Source organism: Armigeres subalbatus, chromosome 1, assembly GCF_024139115.2.
Source record: "Armigeres subalbatus isolate Guangzhou_Male chromosome 1, GZ_Asu_2, whole genome shotgun sequence".
NCBI classification, from domain to species: domain Eukaryota; kingdom Metazoa; phylum Arthropoda; class Insecta; order Diptera; family Culicidae; genus Armigeres; species Armigeres subalbatus.
Window position 1 is genome coordinate 299,256,249 of NC_085139.1, and position 18,087 is coordinate 299,274,335.

Consider the following 18,087-nt stretch of genomic DNA (forward strand, 5'->3'; position numbering starts at 1 on the left):
GTGGCACGTGAACGGTACTTACGTGAACGGTTTAACTTCTCATAGAACTTTCGTGTGTTATTAGCGCGGTACAGTTGCTCCGTTTCTTCACGGTCTCGATCTTCCTGCTGGCGCTTTTTCCTCCGGAAAATCGAGTTTTGTCTGTTCCGCGCCCGTTTATATCGTGCCTCGTTCGCCCTCGTGCGGTGTTGCAACAATCTCGCCCATGTTGCATTCTTCTCTTCCACTAACTGCTCACATTCACCGTCATACCAGTCGTTTCTTTGATCCGGAGCCACCGTGCCAAGTGCAGCGGTTGCGGTGCTACCAATGGCGGATCGAATATCTCTCCAGCCATCTTCAAGAGACGCTGCGCCTATCTGCTCTTCCGTTGGAAGTGCCACTTCCAGCTGCTGCGCGTATTCTTGGGCTAGTCTACCATCTTGTAGCTGCCCAATGTTAAGCCGCGGCGTCCGACTTCGACGCGTGTTGTACACCGTCGAGAGTTTTGAGCGCAGGCATACTGCAACGAGGTAGTGGTCGGATTCAATATTCGCACTGCGGTAAGTGCGGACGTTCGTGATGTCGGAGAAGAATTTACCGTCGATTAGGACGTGGTCGATTTGGTTTTCCGGTTCTTGGTTAGGTGATCTCCATGTGGCCTTGTGGATATTTTTGCGGGGAAAGAAGGTGCTTCGGACTACCATTCCGCGGGAGGCTGCGAAGTTTATGCATCGTTGGCCGTTGTCATTCGATACGATGTGCAGACTATCCGGTCCGATGACCGGTCTATACATTTCCTCCCTTCCTACCTGTGCGTTCATGTCACCGATGACGATTTTAACGTCCCGCAGTGGGCATCCATCGTATGTCTGCTCGAGCTGTGCGTAGAACGCTTCTTTCTCGTCGTCGGGTCTCCCTTCGTGTGGGCAGTGCACGTTGATGATGCTATAGTTGAAGAAACGGCCTTTAATCCTCAGCTTGCACATCCTTGCGTTGATTGGCTGCCACCCAATCACGCGTTGGCGCATCTTACCCAGCACTATGAAGCCGGTTCCCAGCTCGTTGGTGGTGCCACAGCTTTGGTAGAAGGTAGCCGCTCGATGCCCGCTTTTCCACACTTTCTGTCCTGTCCAGCAAATCTCCTGCAGCGCCACGACGTCGAAGTTGCGGGGATGTAATTCATTGTAGATCATCCTGTCGCAACCTGCGAAACCTAGCGACTTGCAATTCCATGTTCCAAGCTTCCAATCGTGATCCTGTATTCGTCGCCTAGGTCTTTGCCGATTATATCGAGTCGCATTATCTCTTATATTGTTCGTAGGGATTGGTTTTCTAGGCGGCTTATTGGGCCAGCGCAAACCTCCTGTCTCGACGGAGGGCCGTCGTGTCAGGGCTGTTTAGCGTCCCACCTAACACCAGGACTTGGGCTTGTGCGCTTTGAGCGGCACACGGTCGCTTTGGTGGGGCCTACTTGCGGATACATGCAGCTTTTTATAGAGGTTTAACAGGGCCCACTGTCAAACCCCACCACATCCTATGCAAGCCCCACAACTCGCAGATGGCCTGGGGAGGGATCGTCAAGCCCTTGGACATAGGTCAGGGTAACTGATCGTCCTGAATATGCTTCCTGAAGCATCTCTATGAAAAATCTTGAAGTTTGATACCAATATTGATAGGGTTCTGAACGTTTTTCAAATTGGCCACTTCCCCCGGGGCACCTGGAGCCTACTACAGAGCGGTTAGGATAGCTGATCATCCTGAATATGCATCCTGAAGCATCTCCATGAAAAATCTTGAAGTTTGATACCCATATTGATAGGATTCTGAATGTTTTTCAAATTGGGCACTTCCCCCGGGGCACCTGGAACCTACTACAGAGTGGTCAGGGCAATTGATCGTCCTGAATGTGCTTCCTGAAGCATCTCCATGAAAATTCTTGAAGTTTGATACCAATATTGATATGGTACCGGATAATATATACGTGATTGGAAGGATATACATAATTGACCATAGTACGTGGTGTTATGATGGAAAAAACAATAGCTTCGAAAATTTTGAGATGAACATTAACTAAAAAAAAAACAAATTACCGAACAGGTTCGGTACCTGCATTACTCGGATTACCGAACAGTACGGTAACATTTGACAGATGCTTCGAAAAATCAAGTACCGAACGTTCATTACTTGTTAATTTACATTACCAAACGTTCAGCTGTTCAAAGTTCGGTAAAAAATTACCGTATACTGTAAAAATTTCTAAGTGTGTAGGTATAAACTTAAAGAGCCGATCTACCGACAGGTACAAACGCGCACACTTAGAACTTTTTTCCAATTTTTTTCCGAATTCCAAATTCACATCGGTGACATGGCCCCTGGCCCCCTTATACACCAATAAAATAAAAAAAAATAAAATAAAAAAAATAAAAAGTGTTTCTATTTGCCACGTTTTTAAGGTATCCATTATTTCCTGCCGAAAACACTTACAAAATCGTTGACAATTCTAGCAGATTATGATATATAGTAGGCTTTGACCGGGCAAGACGTTTTTTGCCTCTGTCATATTGCTCAATTTTTTTTTTCAAAATTTCCATTTCCGGCCAACTAGAGGAAGATATCATGCCAACCACATCAAATGTTCAACTTCCACTTCCAGCGGCATCCCTGAACCAACGGATCAAGCACCAACCACAACAAAAACAATAATGACAGTACAATGAACCAGTTCTATCCGTTTAGTTAGTAGCAGTGAAGAAAAAATGATGAACCGAACCGAATAAGGCGTTTGGAGCATCAATCAAGTAGCAGTTACAAGTCCCTGTCCTTGTTCACCGGCTAGAATGTAGAACGCAAGTCTCAAGCGGCTGCAGCTGCTACATAGAAGGTACTATACGGCCACCCACCTGGAAAGTGTAGGAATTGGAGCATGAAAGCAAGATTACGGAAGTCATATTACATTGCGAAAATTGTGCGGTAGTGCCGACCCTAGCTTTTCCTGGTCGTCAAGTTTGCCATGTTATAGCTGTGAAGTGGAGTATTTCTTTAAGTATAACTTCATCACTTATTATTACTAACTGTTTCATTTATTTTGCGTGTGTTTGTTTTTCTTCTTTATCTTTTTCAATAATGTGAGATTTTCTAATAATCCACTATACTTTACTAAATCATTCAGGATAGATTTCATTTCTTTTCTGTTGCAGCTGTATGGTTTCATTTTGTTTGAAGATGCGTTAAAGGCTTAGACACTTAATGCCTTCTTGTACGATATTAACACTTTCGCAAACCATAGTTACACTTCTGTTTAGTGTATAAATGTCAATTCGGATTTTTCATGTGATGATATGATATGATTTTTTGGTTATACGATTCACATGTCTATGCAAGTTTCTCAGCCTTGATGAAACTTACATCAATTGTTTATAACAGAGGAAAAAAATATGCCCGGACACAATATGTAAAGCCCACTCAATTTCACGTGTTATGCTACACACAAATTGCAGATCGTTCTATGGTTACCCATCACTCAACCTCATCGATCCATCTGCGCATCCATCACATAGTCCTTCAATATATGTAGTCGCCATTCAATATAATTCGGCCTCAGATAGGCATGCCTGTGTGAAACTTACTTTTGAGGTTGGAGGACTTATATTGATCAGATATAAAATTTTAGAGAAAAGAATGATTCCGGATTTTCACTAGCAAAATAACATAAACTTGGAATTATGTCAAGAGCTTCAGAGAAATTCAAGAAAAATCTAGGGTTCCTTCACAAAATCGGAACAAAAATCAAGAGAAATTTACTTCAAAATTTCCCGAAATTATTTATTTTGAATTTATTATAATTCAGCTCGATACAGATTCGTCTTTATCTCTTGAAATTTTATGTCATAATTTAATAACTTTTATAATTTCTGCAGTTATCTGTAAAATCCTTTTCAGAATTATAAAACAAAAAGATATTGTTGTTAGCTCCAATCATAACAATCCTAGATGTTGGCAAAATTCTATTAGGGTTATTAAATTCTAGTTAACTTTCACCAAAACCGAGATTGGTAACAGGGATTATTTTTATAAACTTATTCTATTTAAAACTCATCCTCCCTCCATGTTTAAACCTTTAACACATCTGTACTTTGAATTAAGAATGATAATGCAATTCGACCTTGCTTGTTGGATGAATCTGCATTCAATGCAAGACTAAAGCCAAGATGGTGGATATATACATATGTAAATACATACACAGAGGACCAACATCTGACGAAAGTTGAGGTTACTGTGGAGTAAAATTTTGTTAAGGATTACGTCAAATTTTGAGACAAATTTATTACACTGTTTAGTTCTTTTAGAGGTGAAAAATGCCTATGTTGTAGTGTTTGATACTGCCTTCTTCTTATCTCATCCTATTAGGATTCAAGTATAACCTGATTTTAACCAGAACCTCGACGAACAATTGGTCTTTCCATCTCTGAAGAAAACAATTCATATCAAAACAGTCTGATATTGAAGAAAGGATCTTGCACATTGAGGACAGATTTGGTGAGAAAATTCCATTGCAAATTATCATAACTTACATTAAAACTATATAACTATATATAAAATATCCATCAGCGATTTGGATAGGAAGAGTGATGAAATACATACAATAGTATAATCATGATCAAATCGTTTGTCAGATATGGCCAGTGCTATCGGCAGGTGCCTTGCTACAATAGATGGTAGTATCATCATCATCATCATCATCAAAAGACTTACAAAATCGTTAACAGCAAGTTAGAATTGATTCATAATAAAGCACAGGCGTTTAAGGTTATTTATAAAAATCATTGCTGTTTAATGTATGATTTACGAAAATAAAAAGAACGTCTTATTTTTTTTGGGTGACAGAATCAGGGTTAAAACGCAGAGGCGTCGCGTCCGCATGTGCAACCTGTGCACTGCACATGTGGCAATTTTATCCCCAACATTTAAACTTTCGATAGATTTCTTGTCTTTCTAATCCATACATATATTTGAATTATGTGCATTTGATAGATGTTTCATGCAAATTTGACTATTAGATACATAAACGGAAAACATGCATGATTTTTTACAGGCGGCATGTGATGTGAGGCAACCAAATGCTGTGATGGGGGCGCGTTATATTTTTCTCTACGATACCGAACCGACCCACCGACACCACATGTTGTATCAACACGGAACATTCAGCCGAAAACGCTTTGTCATGCATCATACACGCATTATTTTGTATGTGTAGATCATCTGCTTTAACCGCAATCGGCGATGTATTAGCGATTAAAGGTTGCATGAAGAAGAAGAAGTCGAAGGATGATATTAGAAAAATATTGCACGGGTAAGCATACTGAAATTTTTTTCAAACTCTTCTCAAAAATTCTGGAAGCAATTTAATTAAAAACGGAATACAGTACGGGGTTGGACTTTTCTTATACTGTGTATCAAGTATGATATCATAAAAAAAAATTAAAATCGAAAAATTGCGTTTATTATGCAGTAGAAGGAAAGTCCAACCCCGTACTGCTAACCGTTTTTAATTAAATTGCTCCTAGAATTTTTGAGAAGAGTTTTAAAAAACTTCCCGTATGCTTCCCCGTGCAATATTTTTCAGATATCATCCTTCGACTTCTTCTTCTTCATGCAACCTTTAATCGTCAATAGGTCTAGTCAAAACGTTCTTCACTAGCAGTGCACGGCTTGGTGCCTATCGAGAACCGCTTCAAACAGCGCATGCGCGATTCGGTGAAGAGAGCACAATCGGAACAAAATCGAAAGAGAAGAGTAAAGCGCGCGCATTTCTGCTCCCTCAAAGCGTTCCATAACGAAAGTTCCGCGTTGAATAAGCACCGCGAAGCAAAAGCGCTTTTGATATTTGATATTGAATGGGATGGCCCGTTGACAATATATCCACAAATCCTGTCGACAAAGTACTGTCCGATAATACTAGCGCAACATTAGCTCAATTTAAACAAATTGTCATCAGCTAATAAGCGTTTGCAATAAATCCTGTTTACAAATACCGTGGAGGTACCATATTCTGCGCATTTAAGAAAATTTTGAAAAAAATCGTTGTTATCGAGAAACCATAATGATTTATGAATACCTTTATGTAGTAGTTGTGTAACTATAATCCACGGAAGACTATGAATCATTAAAATTTTGATTATATTGACTAAGAACATATATTATTAATCGATTTGTGGATTGCCATATGGTTCCTAATTCTGCGCACACATTTTGAAATGTGCGAAATTTGCGCGCAATGTTCCTAATTCTGCGCACAACAATAAACACTCAGTTTGAGTATTTTTTGTCTCATGAAATGGTTTTGAATATTTATACAAATATATCATTACTTTTGCACGTTTTTAGTACCATGCATGTTTCCTAAAGTCTATCTGACTACAACGTTTTACCAACGTTTTACCGCTAAATATACGAAAAAAACGTCTACTCCAAAACTTTAATATAAGACCTGGCAAATTAGGCCCAAACCCAGTTGACTCAGCTGTGATTAATTGAGATGATGCCTGTGTGTGCGTGTATGTGTGTATGATGTATGTGCACAAAGATCTTATTCATTTTTCAAGTCCATTATCCGATTGCTCGCCGTTGACATAAGTTGCCTTCGACGATCAATTTTTTCCGTTAGACAACTTTCCAGATCGGTTATTGTGTTCATGCCAATGGTCAAGTCACTGTTTTGCCTTGTTTACTAAAGTTCGCCATTGATGAAAAGGCAATTTTTTATTCCGATCAAATCCGATATTTATATGGAATGGAAATAAATGTAATCCAACGCGAATAATAAGACCAGTCTTACATAAATGCTAATGTTGCCCAAAGTGCTATTTTCTCAAATGTCGAAATGCCAGTCCGACCTAGGAAATCTCCGAGTGGGAAATTATGTCGATTTTTCAGGGAAAATTATACGTGCTAGTCACGTGATATACACATTAAGATTAGATACCTCGAAGTTTAAAAAACGCTCAGTGGAGATGTGGTGCGTAGGCCAAGTATTAGATATCCCTTGTCTCTTTCCGGATAATCTATCTTCGCATTTTTTTTTTGCTCTTCTTTTTTTTATTCTAGCATTTTGAAATATGTTTGCATGCCCAAACAGTTGCTACGTTCAATTTGAGTTGACAAGCCAGGGTTATTGTACCTATGCATTCCGCGCGCACAATTAGGAACAGAAATTAAATTTTGTGCCATATTCTGCGCAACATAAAATGCTTTCTATAAGATAGAGATTACACTCTGAAAGCCGATTTTCATCATATTAAAGCAACAAATGATCTGCTTTTGCACTTCGCTTTAAAAAAATGAGTCCAAATCTTTTTTTGTTCAAATTCGAGAAAATATTGTTTATGTGCGTTTTAGCACTGCTGCTAATGGCGGCCATTTTTTGACATTTTCGATTTTACCGATTTTGTTTTTCCTCATATTCCCGTTATCAATGCTAACTTATTGCTTTATTATGTATCCATGACAACAATAAATTCCCAACTTTTTGATGACATGTAAGTAAATATAATAATAACAGCAAACAAAATTTAAAAAAATGTTATAGTGTCAAAGTGCGCAGAATTAGGAGCCGCGCAGAATAAGGCACGCTCACGGTACGCTTGTTATATTCGATATTGAAGTATCCGACAATATTAACATATAAAGTAAACAGACATTTCATCTTCTGATGAAAATCAGAATTACCGATGGTCAACATTTTCAAAGCAATTTATTTCTGAAGGTTTTTTCTCGAGAAATCTCCCGTCAAATGTTAACGGTCCACACAAAATTTATTTTTTTTAAATTATAAGGAAATGTCCATGCTGATGGACGGAAAATTGTTCGCATCTGTCCAGAATATTGATCAAAGGAATAAATTGTAAATAGAATAATTATTAAGCTAAGGCTAATGAAGTTCATTGTTTATTGTATAGACTTTATTTTTCTGATATGACATGCTAATTACAAATTATTATTAGTAACATGATTGATATAGTCCAATTTCATTTAAAAATTAGTCTCATTTTACGAAATAACTCAAATTAGAATTGACAATGCCTGCTCAATCATTTCCGAATAGATATGTCTTATTTGTCACATTGGAAACAATTCTGATGCAACAAAAAAAGCAAAACTTATTGAGAAACGTGCTGGAAAATGACTCATTTATCATTTCAGGTACCTTTTATGTGTTTTTCTCGAAATATTGAAATAGTGCACAGGTTGAAGATTTGATCACGCGACGCCTCTGTTAAAACGTGATAAAATCTTGGGTAGACAGAATCGGAAAGTGACAAAGTCGGGTCAACACTATAGAACCAATTGAAGAACCGACCGATGATATCCCGTAGCATTAAAGGATTTGTTCAAGTAGCGAAATTGCTTAGGACTTGAGACTTAAGTCTGATACAAAACAAAATGGGTAGAAAATCTATGAACAGATCAGAATTCAGTTCATTCCTCGAACGAAACACATGAATACGATCTATAGAGCGAAAACGCATGTTCTAACTAACTTCAAAGAACGTGACTTCCATAACAATCGGCATATTGTTCTAAGCAAGCTTTGGAGGTTTGATTTTAAAATGGTCATTAGTCATTTAATCTATACTCGGATAGATTGCCTTGCCTTTTATGACGGATGATCAACCTCTATTAGCCCATCTGGAGTAAGAGAGAAATCAAGCTGAGATGATTAAAACTGCAGTCGCGCTGTGGATGAATGATCTAATACCGCTACTTTGGTGCAATCATCGACGCGGCATTTCGATTAGAATAATTACCCCTACAGTTTTGCAGTCAGTGCATGCATAAACTAGGTATTGCACCTTCTTCTATGTGGATTGACTGGAGCCCCATCACTCATCAGCTGTGCAGGAAGGTTACAGGAGAGGATGATGATTCAGTAATTGTTTTTCTTCTTGTCAAATGAGGAAAGCTGGAACAGTGAATGTGGATTTAATTAGACCAATAGTCTAATCCAGATTAGCATCGATGCCAACGGGACTTCACAATTCCACCCAATTCAACACTTGCAACTTGTCCTGTTGGATGAAACTTTACTTTTTTCACCCGTTTTCATTCTTCACACAAAATTCTAGTGGCAGGAAAAATCAATAATTTATCACGACGACTAACTGCGGAGCCTTTGCAAACCAGCCCCAAATTTCAGTGACACGAACTCACCTTTGACGCAAATTCCAGATTTTCCTTCGACACACCTCTCGGCGGAAGCATCCTTCCAGCTGACCCTGCAAATTCCGATGCACTTCCAAATGTATAGCACTTTTTCCTTTACGTTATCAAAAAATTTGTCCAAGTTTGTCGTCCACACAACCACCTATTATAAATCTTCTGCTCGTTGTTTCCTGCTCTGCGCTGCTCCTTCCTACTGGATCACTTCTCTGACTCGAAAATGTCAGCAGTTCGGCACCACCGTCCCGAAACAAACCGAAGGGCGAGAGGAAAACAATCCGACACAGTGACAGACGGCCGATGCGGGTTTGCGTGTTTTTGTTGATGGACGTGATTTTAGACCAATTGTGCCGCCGGTAAGAGGGCCTTCACATTGATATTCACATTAATATTCAGGCGAGAAGATGTAATGCTACGTTTAGACAAGGCAAGTGAATTGAGCAAGTCGCTTGAATCGAACGCGAACTGAACATGTAAACACCTTAATTCAATTCACTTGAACGAAAAGAAAGTTGAACATGTTCAACTTTTGGCAAGTCAATTGAATTCAACTGAGTTGTTCAATTCACTTGCCCTGTCAAAACGTAGCATAAAGAGAAGCATAGGGCGAAAGTGGCCGGTTAGCATTTTTTCACTTCAGTACCAAATTTTCAAAACGACTTATCTGCTTTTGTAAACAAAGATTCAAACGTCGATTTGACGAATCTGATACCACTCCCACGCAAATCAACACCATCAACACGTAGGTGAAGCCTTCAGCTACCTGTTGATGGTGTTGGTTTGCGTCGGAGTGCTATCAGATTCGTCAAATCGACGTTTGAATCTTTGTTTACTAAAGCAGATAAGTCGTTTTGAAAATTTGGTACTGACTTGTATACAGAGACCTTGTACATACAGTGATCATTGAATTTTGTATTATATTAACAAGAAAAAATAAAACATTAAACTGTTAGATGCAATTAAACTATCGTAGTTTTGGCAATTGTTTGATGTTGCATATTCGTCCCGATTAGAAAAAGTCATTTGCAAGCCAACGTTCTTAGGCTCGAAATATTTGTAAAATTTTCTTGACTTATAATAACGTAACGTTAATAATAATAACGTTAATAACAGATTATATATATGTAGTGGAATTTATAATCAGGGAGAGCATAAAGAAAGCGAGAATAACACAAAACTTTATTTTTCAAAGATAGGTCTCTCACACAAGAAATAGTACTCATCCCAACAGTTCACCACAATCCACTTCAGTCCATCCGGCATACCGAGCAGTACGCACCGGTCGTTCCGTCGGCTGTCGCCGGCCGTTGGTGCGTCCACCAGTTCGTTCCAATTTTGCCAAACGATCCGCGTTCCCGTAGAGTGCCAGTGGAAGTTGCCCAGCTCGGCCAAATCGCTGCCGCCGATCCAGAACGAGTTATCACCCACCTTGTCCGTGGCTTCGATCACCTTGGCCACGATGGCTTGTTTTTCGGCCGAACCCAACATCACCAGATTGCGTCCCAGGTAGTGGCAGTACTCGGTCGCTTTGAACCAGTTGGCCTGGAATGTAAAAATTATTTAAATTGTCATTATGCGAAAATTCTTCGATAACCTGTCAAGTTTCTTTCAATCTTCAGTCTCTTTGCAAGGAAGTTTATGATAAGCTTCTTGAGCTAGTTTTCAAACTTCTGCCAATAAGACTTCCAGTTTCTCCCCAGAAGCTTTTTAGCTTCTGCCGAGAAGTTCTTCAACTTCTGTCGAGAAGCTCTTCAGCTTCTGTCGAGAAGCTTTCCAGCTTTTGCCAAAAATTTCCAGCTTCTGCCGAGAAGCTTTTCAGTTTCTGCCGAAGAGATTTTCAGCTTCTGCCTAGAAGCTTTCCAGCTTCTGCCGAGAAGCTTTCCAGCTTCTGCCGAAAAGCTTTCCAGATTCTGCCGAGAAGCTATCCAGTTTCTGCCGAGAAGCTTTCCAGCTTCTGCCGAGAAGCATTCCAGCTTCTGCCGAGAAGCTTTCCAGCTTCTGCCGAGAAGCTTTCCAGCTTCTGCCGAGAAGCTTTCCAGCTTCTGCCGAGAAGCTTTCCAGCTTCTGCCGAGAAGCTTTCCAGCTTCTGCCGAGAAGCTTTCCAGCTTCTGCCGAGAAGCTTTCCAGCTTCTGCCGAGAAGCTTTCCAGCTTCTGCCGAGAAGCTTCCCAGCTTCTGCTGAGAAGCTTTCCAGTTTCTGTCGAGAAGCTTTCCAGCTTCTGCCGAGAAGCTTTCCAGCTTCTGCCGAGAAGCTATCCAGCTTCTGTCGAGAAGCTTTCCAGCTTCTGCTGAGAAGCTTTCCAGCTTTTGCTAAGAAGCTTTCCAGCTTCTGCCAATAAGCTTTCCAGCTTCTACCTCGGCTGGAAAGCTTCTGCCGAGAAGCTTTCCAGCTTCTGCCTAGAAGCTTTCCAACTTCTGCCGAGAAACTTTCCAGCTTCTGCCGATAAGCTTTTCAGCTTCTACCTCGGCTGGAAAGCTTCTGCCGAGAAGCTTTCCAGCTTCTGCCGAGAAGCTTTCCAGCTTCTGCCGAGAAGCTTTCCAGCTTCTGCTGAGAAGCTTTCCAGCTTTCCAGCTTCTGCCAAGAAGATTTCCAGTTTCTGCCGAGAAGCTTTCCAGCTTCTGCCGAGAAGCTTTTCAGCTTCTGCCGAGAAGCTTTCCAGCTTCTGCCGAGAAGCCTTCCAGCTTCTGCCGAGAAGCTTTCCAGCTTCTGCCGAGAAGCTTTCCAGCTTCTGCCGAGAAGCTTTCCAGCTTCTGCCGAGAAGCTTTCCAGCCTCTGCCGAGAAGCTTTCCAGCTTCTGCCGAGAAGCTTTCCAGCTTCTGCCGAGAAGCTTTCCAGCTTCTGCCGAGAAGCTTTCCAGCTTCTGCCGAGAAGCTTTCCAGCTTCTGCCGAGAAGCTTTCCAGCTTCTGCCGAGAAGCTTTCCAGCTTCTGCCGAGAAGCTTTCCAGCTTCTGCCGAGAAGCTTTCCAGCTTCTGCCGAGAAGCTTTCCAGCTTCTGCCGAGAAGCTTTCCAGCTTCTGCCGAGAAGCTTTCCAGCTTCTGCCGAGAAGCTTTCCAGCTTCTGCCGAGAAGCTTTCCAGCTTCTGCCGAGAAGCTTCCAGCTTCTGCCGAGAAGCCTTCCAGCTTCTGCCGAGATGCTTCCAGCTTCTGCCGAGATGCTTCCAGCTTCTGCCGAGATGCTTGCAGCTTCTGCCGAGTAGCTTTCCAGCTTCTGCCGAGAAGCTTTCCAGCTTCTGCCGAGAAGCATTTCAACTTCTGCCGAAAAGCTTTGCAGCTTCTGCTGAGATGCTTTTCAGCTTCTACCGAGAAGCTTTCCAGCTTCTGCCGAGAAGCTTTCCAGCTTCTGCCGAGAAGCTTTCCAGCTTCTGCCGAGAAGCTTTCCAGCTTCTGCCGAGAAGCTTTCCAGCTTCTGCCGAGAAGCTTTCCAGCTTTTGCCGAGAAGCTTTCCAGCTTCTGCCGAGAAGCTTTCCAGCTTCTGCCGAGAAGCTCTCCAGCTTCTGCCGAGAAGCTTTCCAGCTTCTGCCGATAAGCTTTCCAGCTTCTGCCGAGAAGCTTTCCAGCTTCTGCCGAGAAGCTTTCCAGTCTCTGCCGAGAAGCTTTTTAGCTTCTGCCGAGAAGTTTTCGAGCTTCTACAGAGAAGCTTTCCAGCTTCTGCCGAGAAGGTTTTTAGCTTCTGCCAAGAAGCTTTCCAGCTTCTGCCGAGAAGCTTTCCAGCTTCTGCCGAGAATCTTTCCAGCTTCTGCCGATAAGCTTTCCAGCTCCTGCCGATAACCTTTCCAGCTTCTGCCGAGAAGCTTTCCAGCTCCTGCCGATAAGCTTTCCAGCTTCTGCCAAGAAGCTTCTTAACTTCTGCCGAGAAGCTTTCCAGCTTCTGCTGAAAGAAACTTTCCTGCTTATGCCGAAAATTTGTTCAGCTTCTGACAAAAATCTTATCTGGCTCTGCCCAGAATGTTTGGAGCTGGTTTTGTTTTCTCTGGTCCGGTCTGGTTAATTTTGGGTATAGTTGATAACATCGGATAGATGAAGTAGCATCCCCTTTGCCTGACACTTCTTCTTCTTCTTCTTATTGGCATTCCATCCCCACACTGGGACAGAGCCGTCTCGCTGCTTAGTGTTCATTCAGCACTTCCACAGTATTAACTGCGAGGTTTCTAAGCCATGTTACCATTTTTGCATTCGTATATCATGAGGCTAACACGATGGTACTTTTATGCCCAAGGAAGTCGAGACAATTTCCAATCCGAAAATTGCCTAGACCAGCACCGGGAATCGAACCCAGCCACCCTCAGCATGGTCTTGCTTTGTAGCCGCGCGTTTTACCGCAGGGCCTTTGCCTGACACGTTTTGCTGAAAACCAGAAAAAAATTAAACTCCTATTACAACAAAGGTTTGAGCTTATCTTCTTCCGTAAAAAAATGTCTATGCTGGAGAGGCCTTCCACTTCAAATCTATCATTTGCGTCTAACACGCTCTTTTCATCTTCTTCTTTTTTTCTTATTCCTACATTCCCCACTGGGACATTGCAGCCTCGCAGTTTAGTGTTCATTCAGCACTTCCACAGTTATTAACCGCGAGGTTTCTAAGCCAAGTTACCATTTTTGCATTCGTATACTTTTATGCCTAGGCACAGGCCCACGGAAGATGAGCCAATTACCAAGCCGAAAATTGCTTAAACCGGCACCGGAAATCGAACCCAGCCACCCTCAGCATGGTCTTGCTTTATAGCCACGCATCCTACCCCTAAGATAAGGAGGGCCTCGCTCTTTCCATACCAACCTTAAAATTGGGAACCACCATCGGCGTATCAGCGTCACACTCGTTCGTTGTCATGGCCTCCTTATCCAGCGTGACGATTGACAGCGCACGAGTGATGGCACAGGTTAGTATCAAAATAGCGCTTTTCAGCATCGAAGACGGTGCCATGGTCCCAGTCCGGAGCTGTGTTTCACAATTAACTGTTCCACCGCCTGATGGATGACTCAAACTGAACGGCGAAAGCCGTAAACTGAAAGTGCTCGAGCGGTCACCCAAAGCCCGTTATTTGTGAGCTAGATTAATGGTAACCAATCAGCGGGAGTTTCCGGTCTGAGGTCGATACATATCTGATTTCCGATACATGCAACTAATTCAGCACTCAGTTGTCGCCAGTTTTCTAACGTTTTTACAGCCATCATCAGTGGCGTCTATTTTATGAATTCAGTCGCAGGAAATCAATTTTGATTTAGACATTGCCAGCATAAAAATTGGTTACAAGGACGCGCTTACAGTACCTCGCTGTCAACGCTGTCACTCAACCAAATTGGATTCAAGGTAATCCTATTGTACAACAGTCAGCGAACTTCTCCACCTATAAAAATCGCAAAAATTCTAATTAATGGCGTCTGCCAGGGTCAATTATCCAGCTGTTTATCTAGAAAGACCCTTTCTGCTGGAACGAAATAATGTAACTCGACAGGTCAAAAAGAATTTTGCCAGCAAAATGTACATGTAACCTGGTTTCGTAAACGCGACATAATAGCCCCAAGCCAAAGAGCACGAAGCGTTGAATTTCTTCTAATTAATTCATCTAATTATCGAGCATACACATCTTTTATTCTCGCACGTGGTCCGCTCGTATTTTTTCTGCTCCATTGCTGTAATTATTAGCAGTGGTCACGCCAATCGAAGTAGGCCTCTCGTGCGCGTTTACCTCGATGATGGTTTGCTGCGTTTTCGCGCGGTGACAGTTTCCAACTGCATAATTTCTTTTCATTTTAATTTGCATGCGAATAATATTCACTGCCTGCCATCTTCTTGATTTCCATCACAACGGAGATTGATCATAACTTAATTTGTTCAGTTTAACAATGGCGTAATTGAAGAATAGAATTAATTTGCTCGCCGAATTTGGGTCGAACGTCTCCCTCCGTCCATACACACTCATGCCAACCTTGGCCAAACACCAGCAGATCAATCGAGGACCATATATTTTAATGTAATCATGGCTGCCAAGGACTCTGAACCCATCAACGGAGGCGTTCTTGTTGGCACCCTACCATTAGGCCGACCTTGAGGGGCTTGGGGTAATATTTATTCCGGCGAACATGCGGTACGGCGTTGGTTGGCGGGAACAATGGATTAATGCGCATATGATTAAGCTCATTCGGTTGGTTAGGCACCTGCCACAATTTTAGCGCTTTTGGTGGTCCACCGGACCAGAAACCTTCTCAGTCAGTGCTGCAATAGGAGAAGGTTACGTACGGTGACGGTGTTGCTTCTTGAATGCCATTAGGCCCCAAAAGGGTTCGTGCGCGATTGTTGCTTGAGTGGTGAGTTCAGTGGAAAACGGTGTCATTTTGGTTGATGATCCGCAAAGTTGGTCACATTCCGATAACGGCAATATTCATCGAGTAGTTTTGTGGGTAAGTTGTTGAGAGTAATAATTCATTAACTTCGGAAGAGTTGCATATTTACTTATTTTTTCTAAAATTTCTTATTAATTTCTTACAATACTTATAGATAGTACCTATAGATGTCCGGCTGCTATCTGTTTCGTATCTTTAAGGGGATGTATTCCGGAAAATACTTTCTTCTTCTAAGTAATTCCACAGTTATTAACTATTTTTCCCTGAAATTCAATTATTATTCACCAAAATTGTTCTAAAAAAAACTGATTTTCCGCCATTTTTTATAACCATTATCAGGCTTTCCACGCTCGCCATAATGGCGGCTGCTATAAATATTTCTGACATTAACTGCTTCCGACGCCGAACTGTATTCGAGGCTATCGTATCTAAGCAACTTCTTCTTCTTCTTCTTATTGGCATTACATCCCCACACTGGGACAGAGCCGCCTCGCAGCTTAGTGTTCATTAAGCACTTCCACAGTTATTAACTGCGAGGTTTCTAAGCCAGGTTACCATTTTTGCATTCGTATATCATGAGGCTAACACGATGATACTTTTATGCCCAGGGAAGTCGAGACAATTTCCAATCCGAAAATTGCCTAGACCGGCAGCGGGAATCGAACCCAGCCAAGCAACTATTTTCACGTTGTTTATTTATGATTCTCAGAAGAAAAACTATCTTTTTGCAATTCCTTATCATAATACCTGGTTTACAGTTGTCATTTGAGTGATAAAACGGCCTACTTTTCCATACCAACAGAATGGGTGCTCTAATGACCATTATGCAACTCAAATGGGTTGCATAATATTCATTATAGCACTCATTTGGGTGCTATAATGGAAAACCTACATTGGGACAGTAGTTACATGACTACATTTAGCCAAATTAGTTTGGGTGAGTGTTTAAATAGTGTACTCTAAGCGTCTCGTAATAAATGAAAAATAGCGTGTGCAACTCGTCGCAAAACTCGATTTTTTCAGCACTCGTAGTATTTATCCGTACGTACAACGTACAACTCGTGCTGAAAAAATCATCTTTTTGCAACTAGTTGCACAAACTACTATTACAATTGGGTTTAAAAAGTTTTTAATTTTTTCAGAACGATTCTAATTATGTATATTTGTATTTTGTAGGTTTTTGGTGCTAATAATTGATGCTCTTATGAATACTTGGGCTTGCCGGAAAGTAACACGATTGCGAGAAAAATTTCTTAGACCAAGAAGGAGGAACAGGATTCGATGGCAGGCGGCTGAAAAACCATACAGATTACAATGATATGGAAATGCTAATATCATCTTCCAAACTTGGACGTACATGTTCATGATAGCATTAGAGGCGAAAGTATAGAATTGATAGTTCCGTTAGGATACGGCAGGCATGAAGAATGTTTTTATATAGAAGTCGAATTGAAAGCGAGCGGAGGGCAATATTTGTGATGGCACATATCGCACGACCTTCCATCTGCCAAGCTCCCCCTTCATACGGGAGTGTCTCGTACTTGAAAATAATTGGTGGAATTAAATGGAGAGTACTAAACTCTTCTTAGACGGTTTTCTGACTCTGTTCCTATTTTTACACAGTCAGTGGCTATGATACCGTTTTCAGGGTGTCTACTAATCTGTAAAAACAAAATTCCCTGATTTTTCCAGGTTTTTTCCAGGTGTTTCACATTAATTTCCAGGCAAAAACAAACGTGCCATATATAGATTTTAGCAGCAAAATAATCAATTTAAAAAAGTTAATATTGCGAAAAACCTTTTTTTTTAAGAACTGTTTGGTTGCTTCATAAAAACAATGTTGTAAATTACTTAAGAAATTCCTCCAGGAATTCCTTCGCAAGTTCAACCAAAAAATGTTTCAGCCATTCAATCGAAATTCCTTCAGGAATCACATAGGAAATTCCTCCAGGTATTCCCTTGAAATTTTTTCCATAGATTCCATCGGAAAATCCTCCAGATTTTAAGAATTGCTTCAGAACTTCCTCCAGGATTTAATTTGAAAATTTCTTTGCTAAAACTTTAGAAAATATCTCAAGGAATTGTTCCGAAAGTTTCTTTAGAGATGCATTAGGCAATTCCTTTACGATTTTTTTTAAATTCCTTCAGGTGTTTGTTCGAAAATGTCTTGTGAAAATCCCTCGGAAATACCTTTATAAAATACTTTGCAGATTTCTTCAGATATTCTTCTGATTTTTTTAGAAATTTCTTTGGAAACTTGGTTAAGAATTCTTTCGGAAATTTCTTTGAATTTTATTTCAGTTGCTTTTTTAAAAGAAAACTTCTTAAAAAAAAGTTCCGGAAGTATGTTCAGGAAATTCTTCAGAACTTCTTACAAAAACTCCTTCAGGAAATTTTGTTGATGCAAAAAAAATGAAATTACTGGGTCCATAACGTTAGGCATAATACAGTCAAACCTCCATGAGTCGATATTGAAGGGACCATCGACTCATGGAAAAATCGAGATGTGAAGTAGCAAAACCTTGGAAAGCTCTTTGGAGGGACCATC

At 41.0% G+C, this 18,087-nt stretch overlaps 2 protein-coding genes across 4 annotated transcripts in view; both read right to left on the reverse strand.

The window, feature by feature from the left end:
* The window catches only part of LOC134207790 (amyloid-beta A4 precursor protein-binding family A member 2-like), a 37,005-nt gene extending 27,554 nt beyond the window's left edge, over positions 1-9,451 (reverse strand). The window contains exon 1 of one of the 3 annotated variants that reach the window (XM_062683697.1): positions 9,190-9,451. The gene's annotated coding sequence lies outside the window, so the exon portion shown is untranslated. The remainder of the gene's footprint in view (positions 1-9,189) is intronic. The other 2 variants (XM_062683696.1, XM_062683699.1) reach the window with 2 other exon arrangements.
* A 914-nt stretch (positions 9,452-10,365) lies between these two features.
* On the reverse strand, positions 10,366-14,174 carry LOC134216304 (uncharacterized). Its single transcript, XM_062695226.1, has 2 exons — positions 13,972-14,174; positions 10,366-10,740 (listed from the first exon to the last, which is right to left on the reverse strand). Exons 1-2 carry the CDS (start codon positions 14,116-14,118, stop codon positions 10,378-10,380), a joined length of 510 nt encoding a protein of 169 aa, XP_062551210.1. The 5' UTR covers positions 14,119-14,174; the 3' UTR covers positions 10,366-10,377.
* Between the last annotated feature and the right edge of the window lie 3,913 nt (positions 14,175-18,087).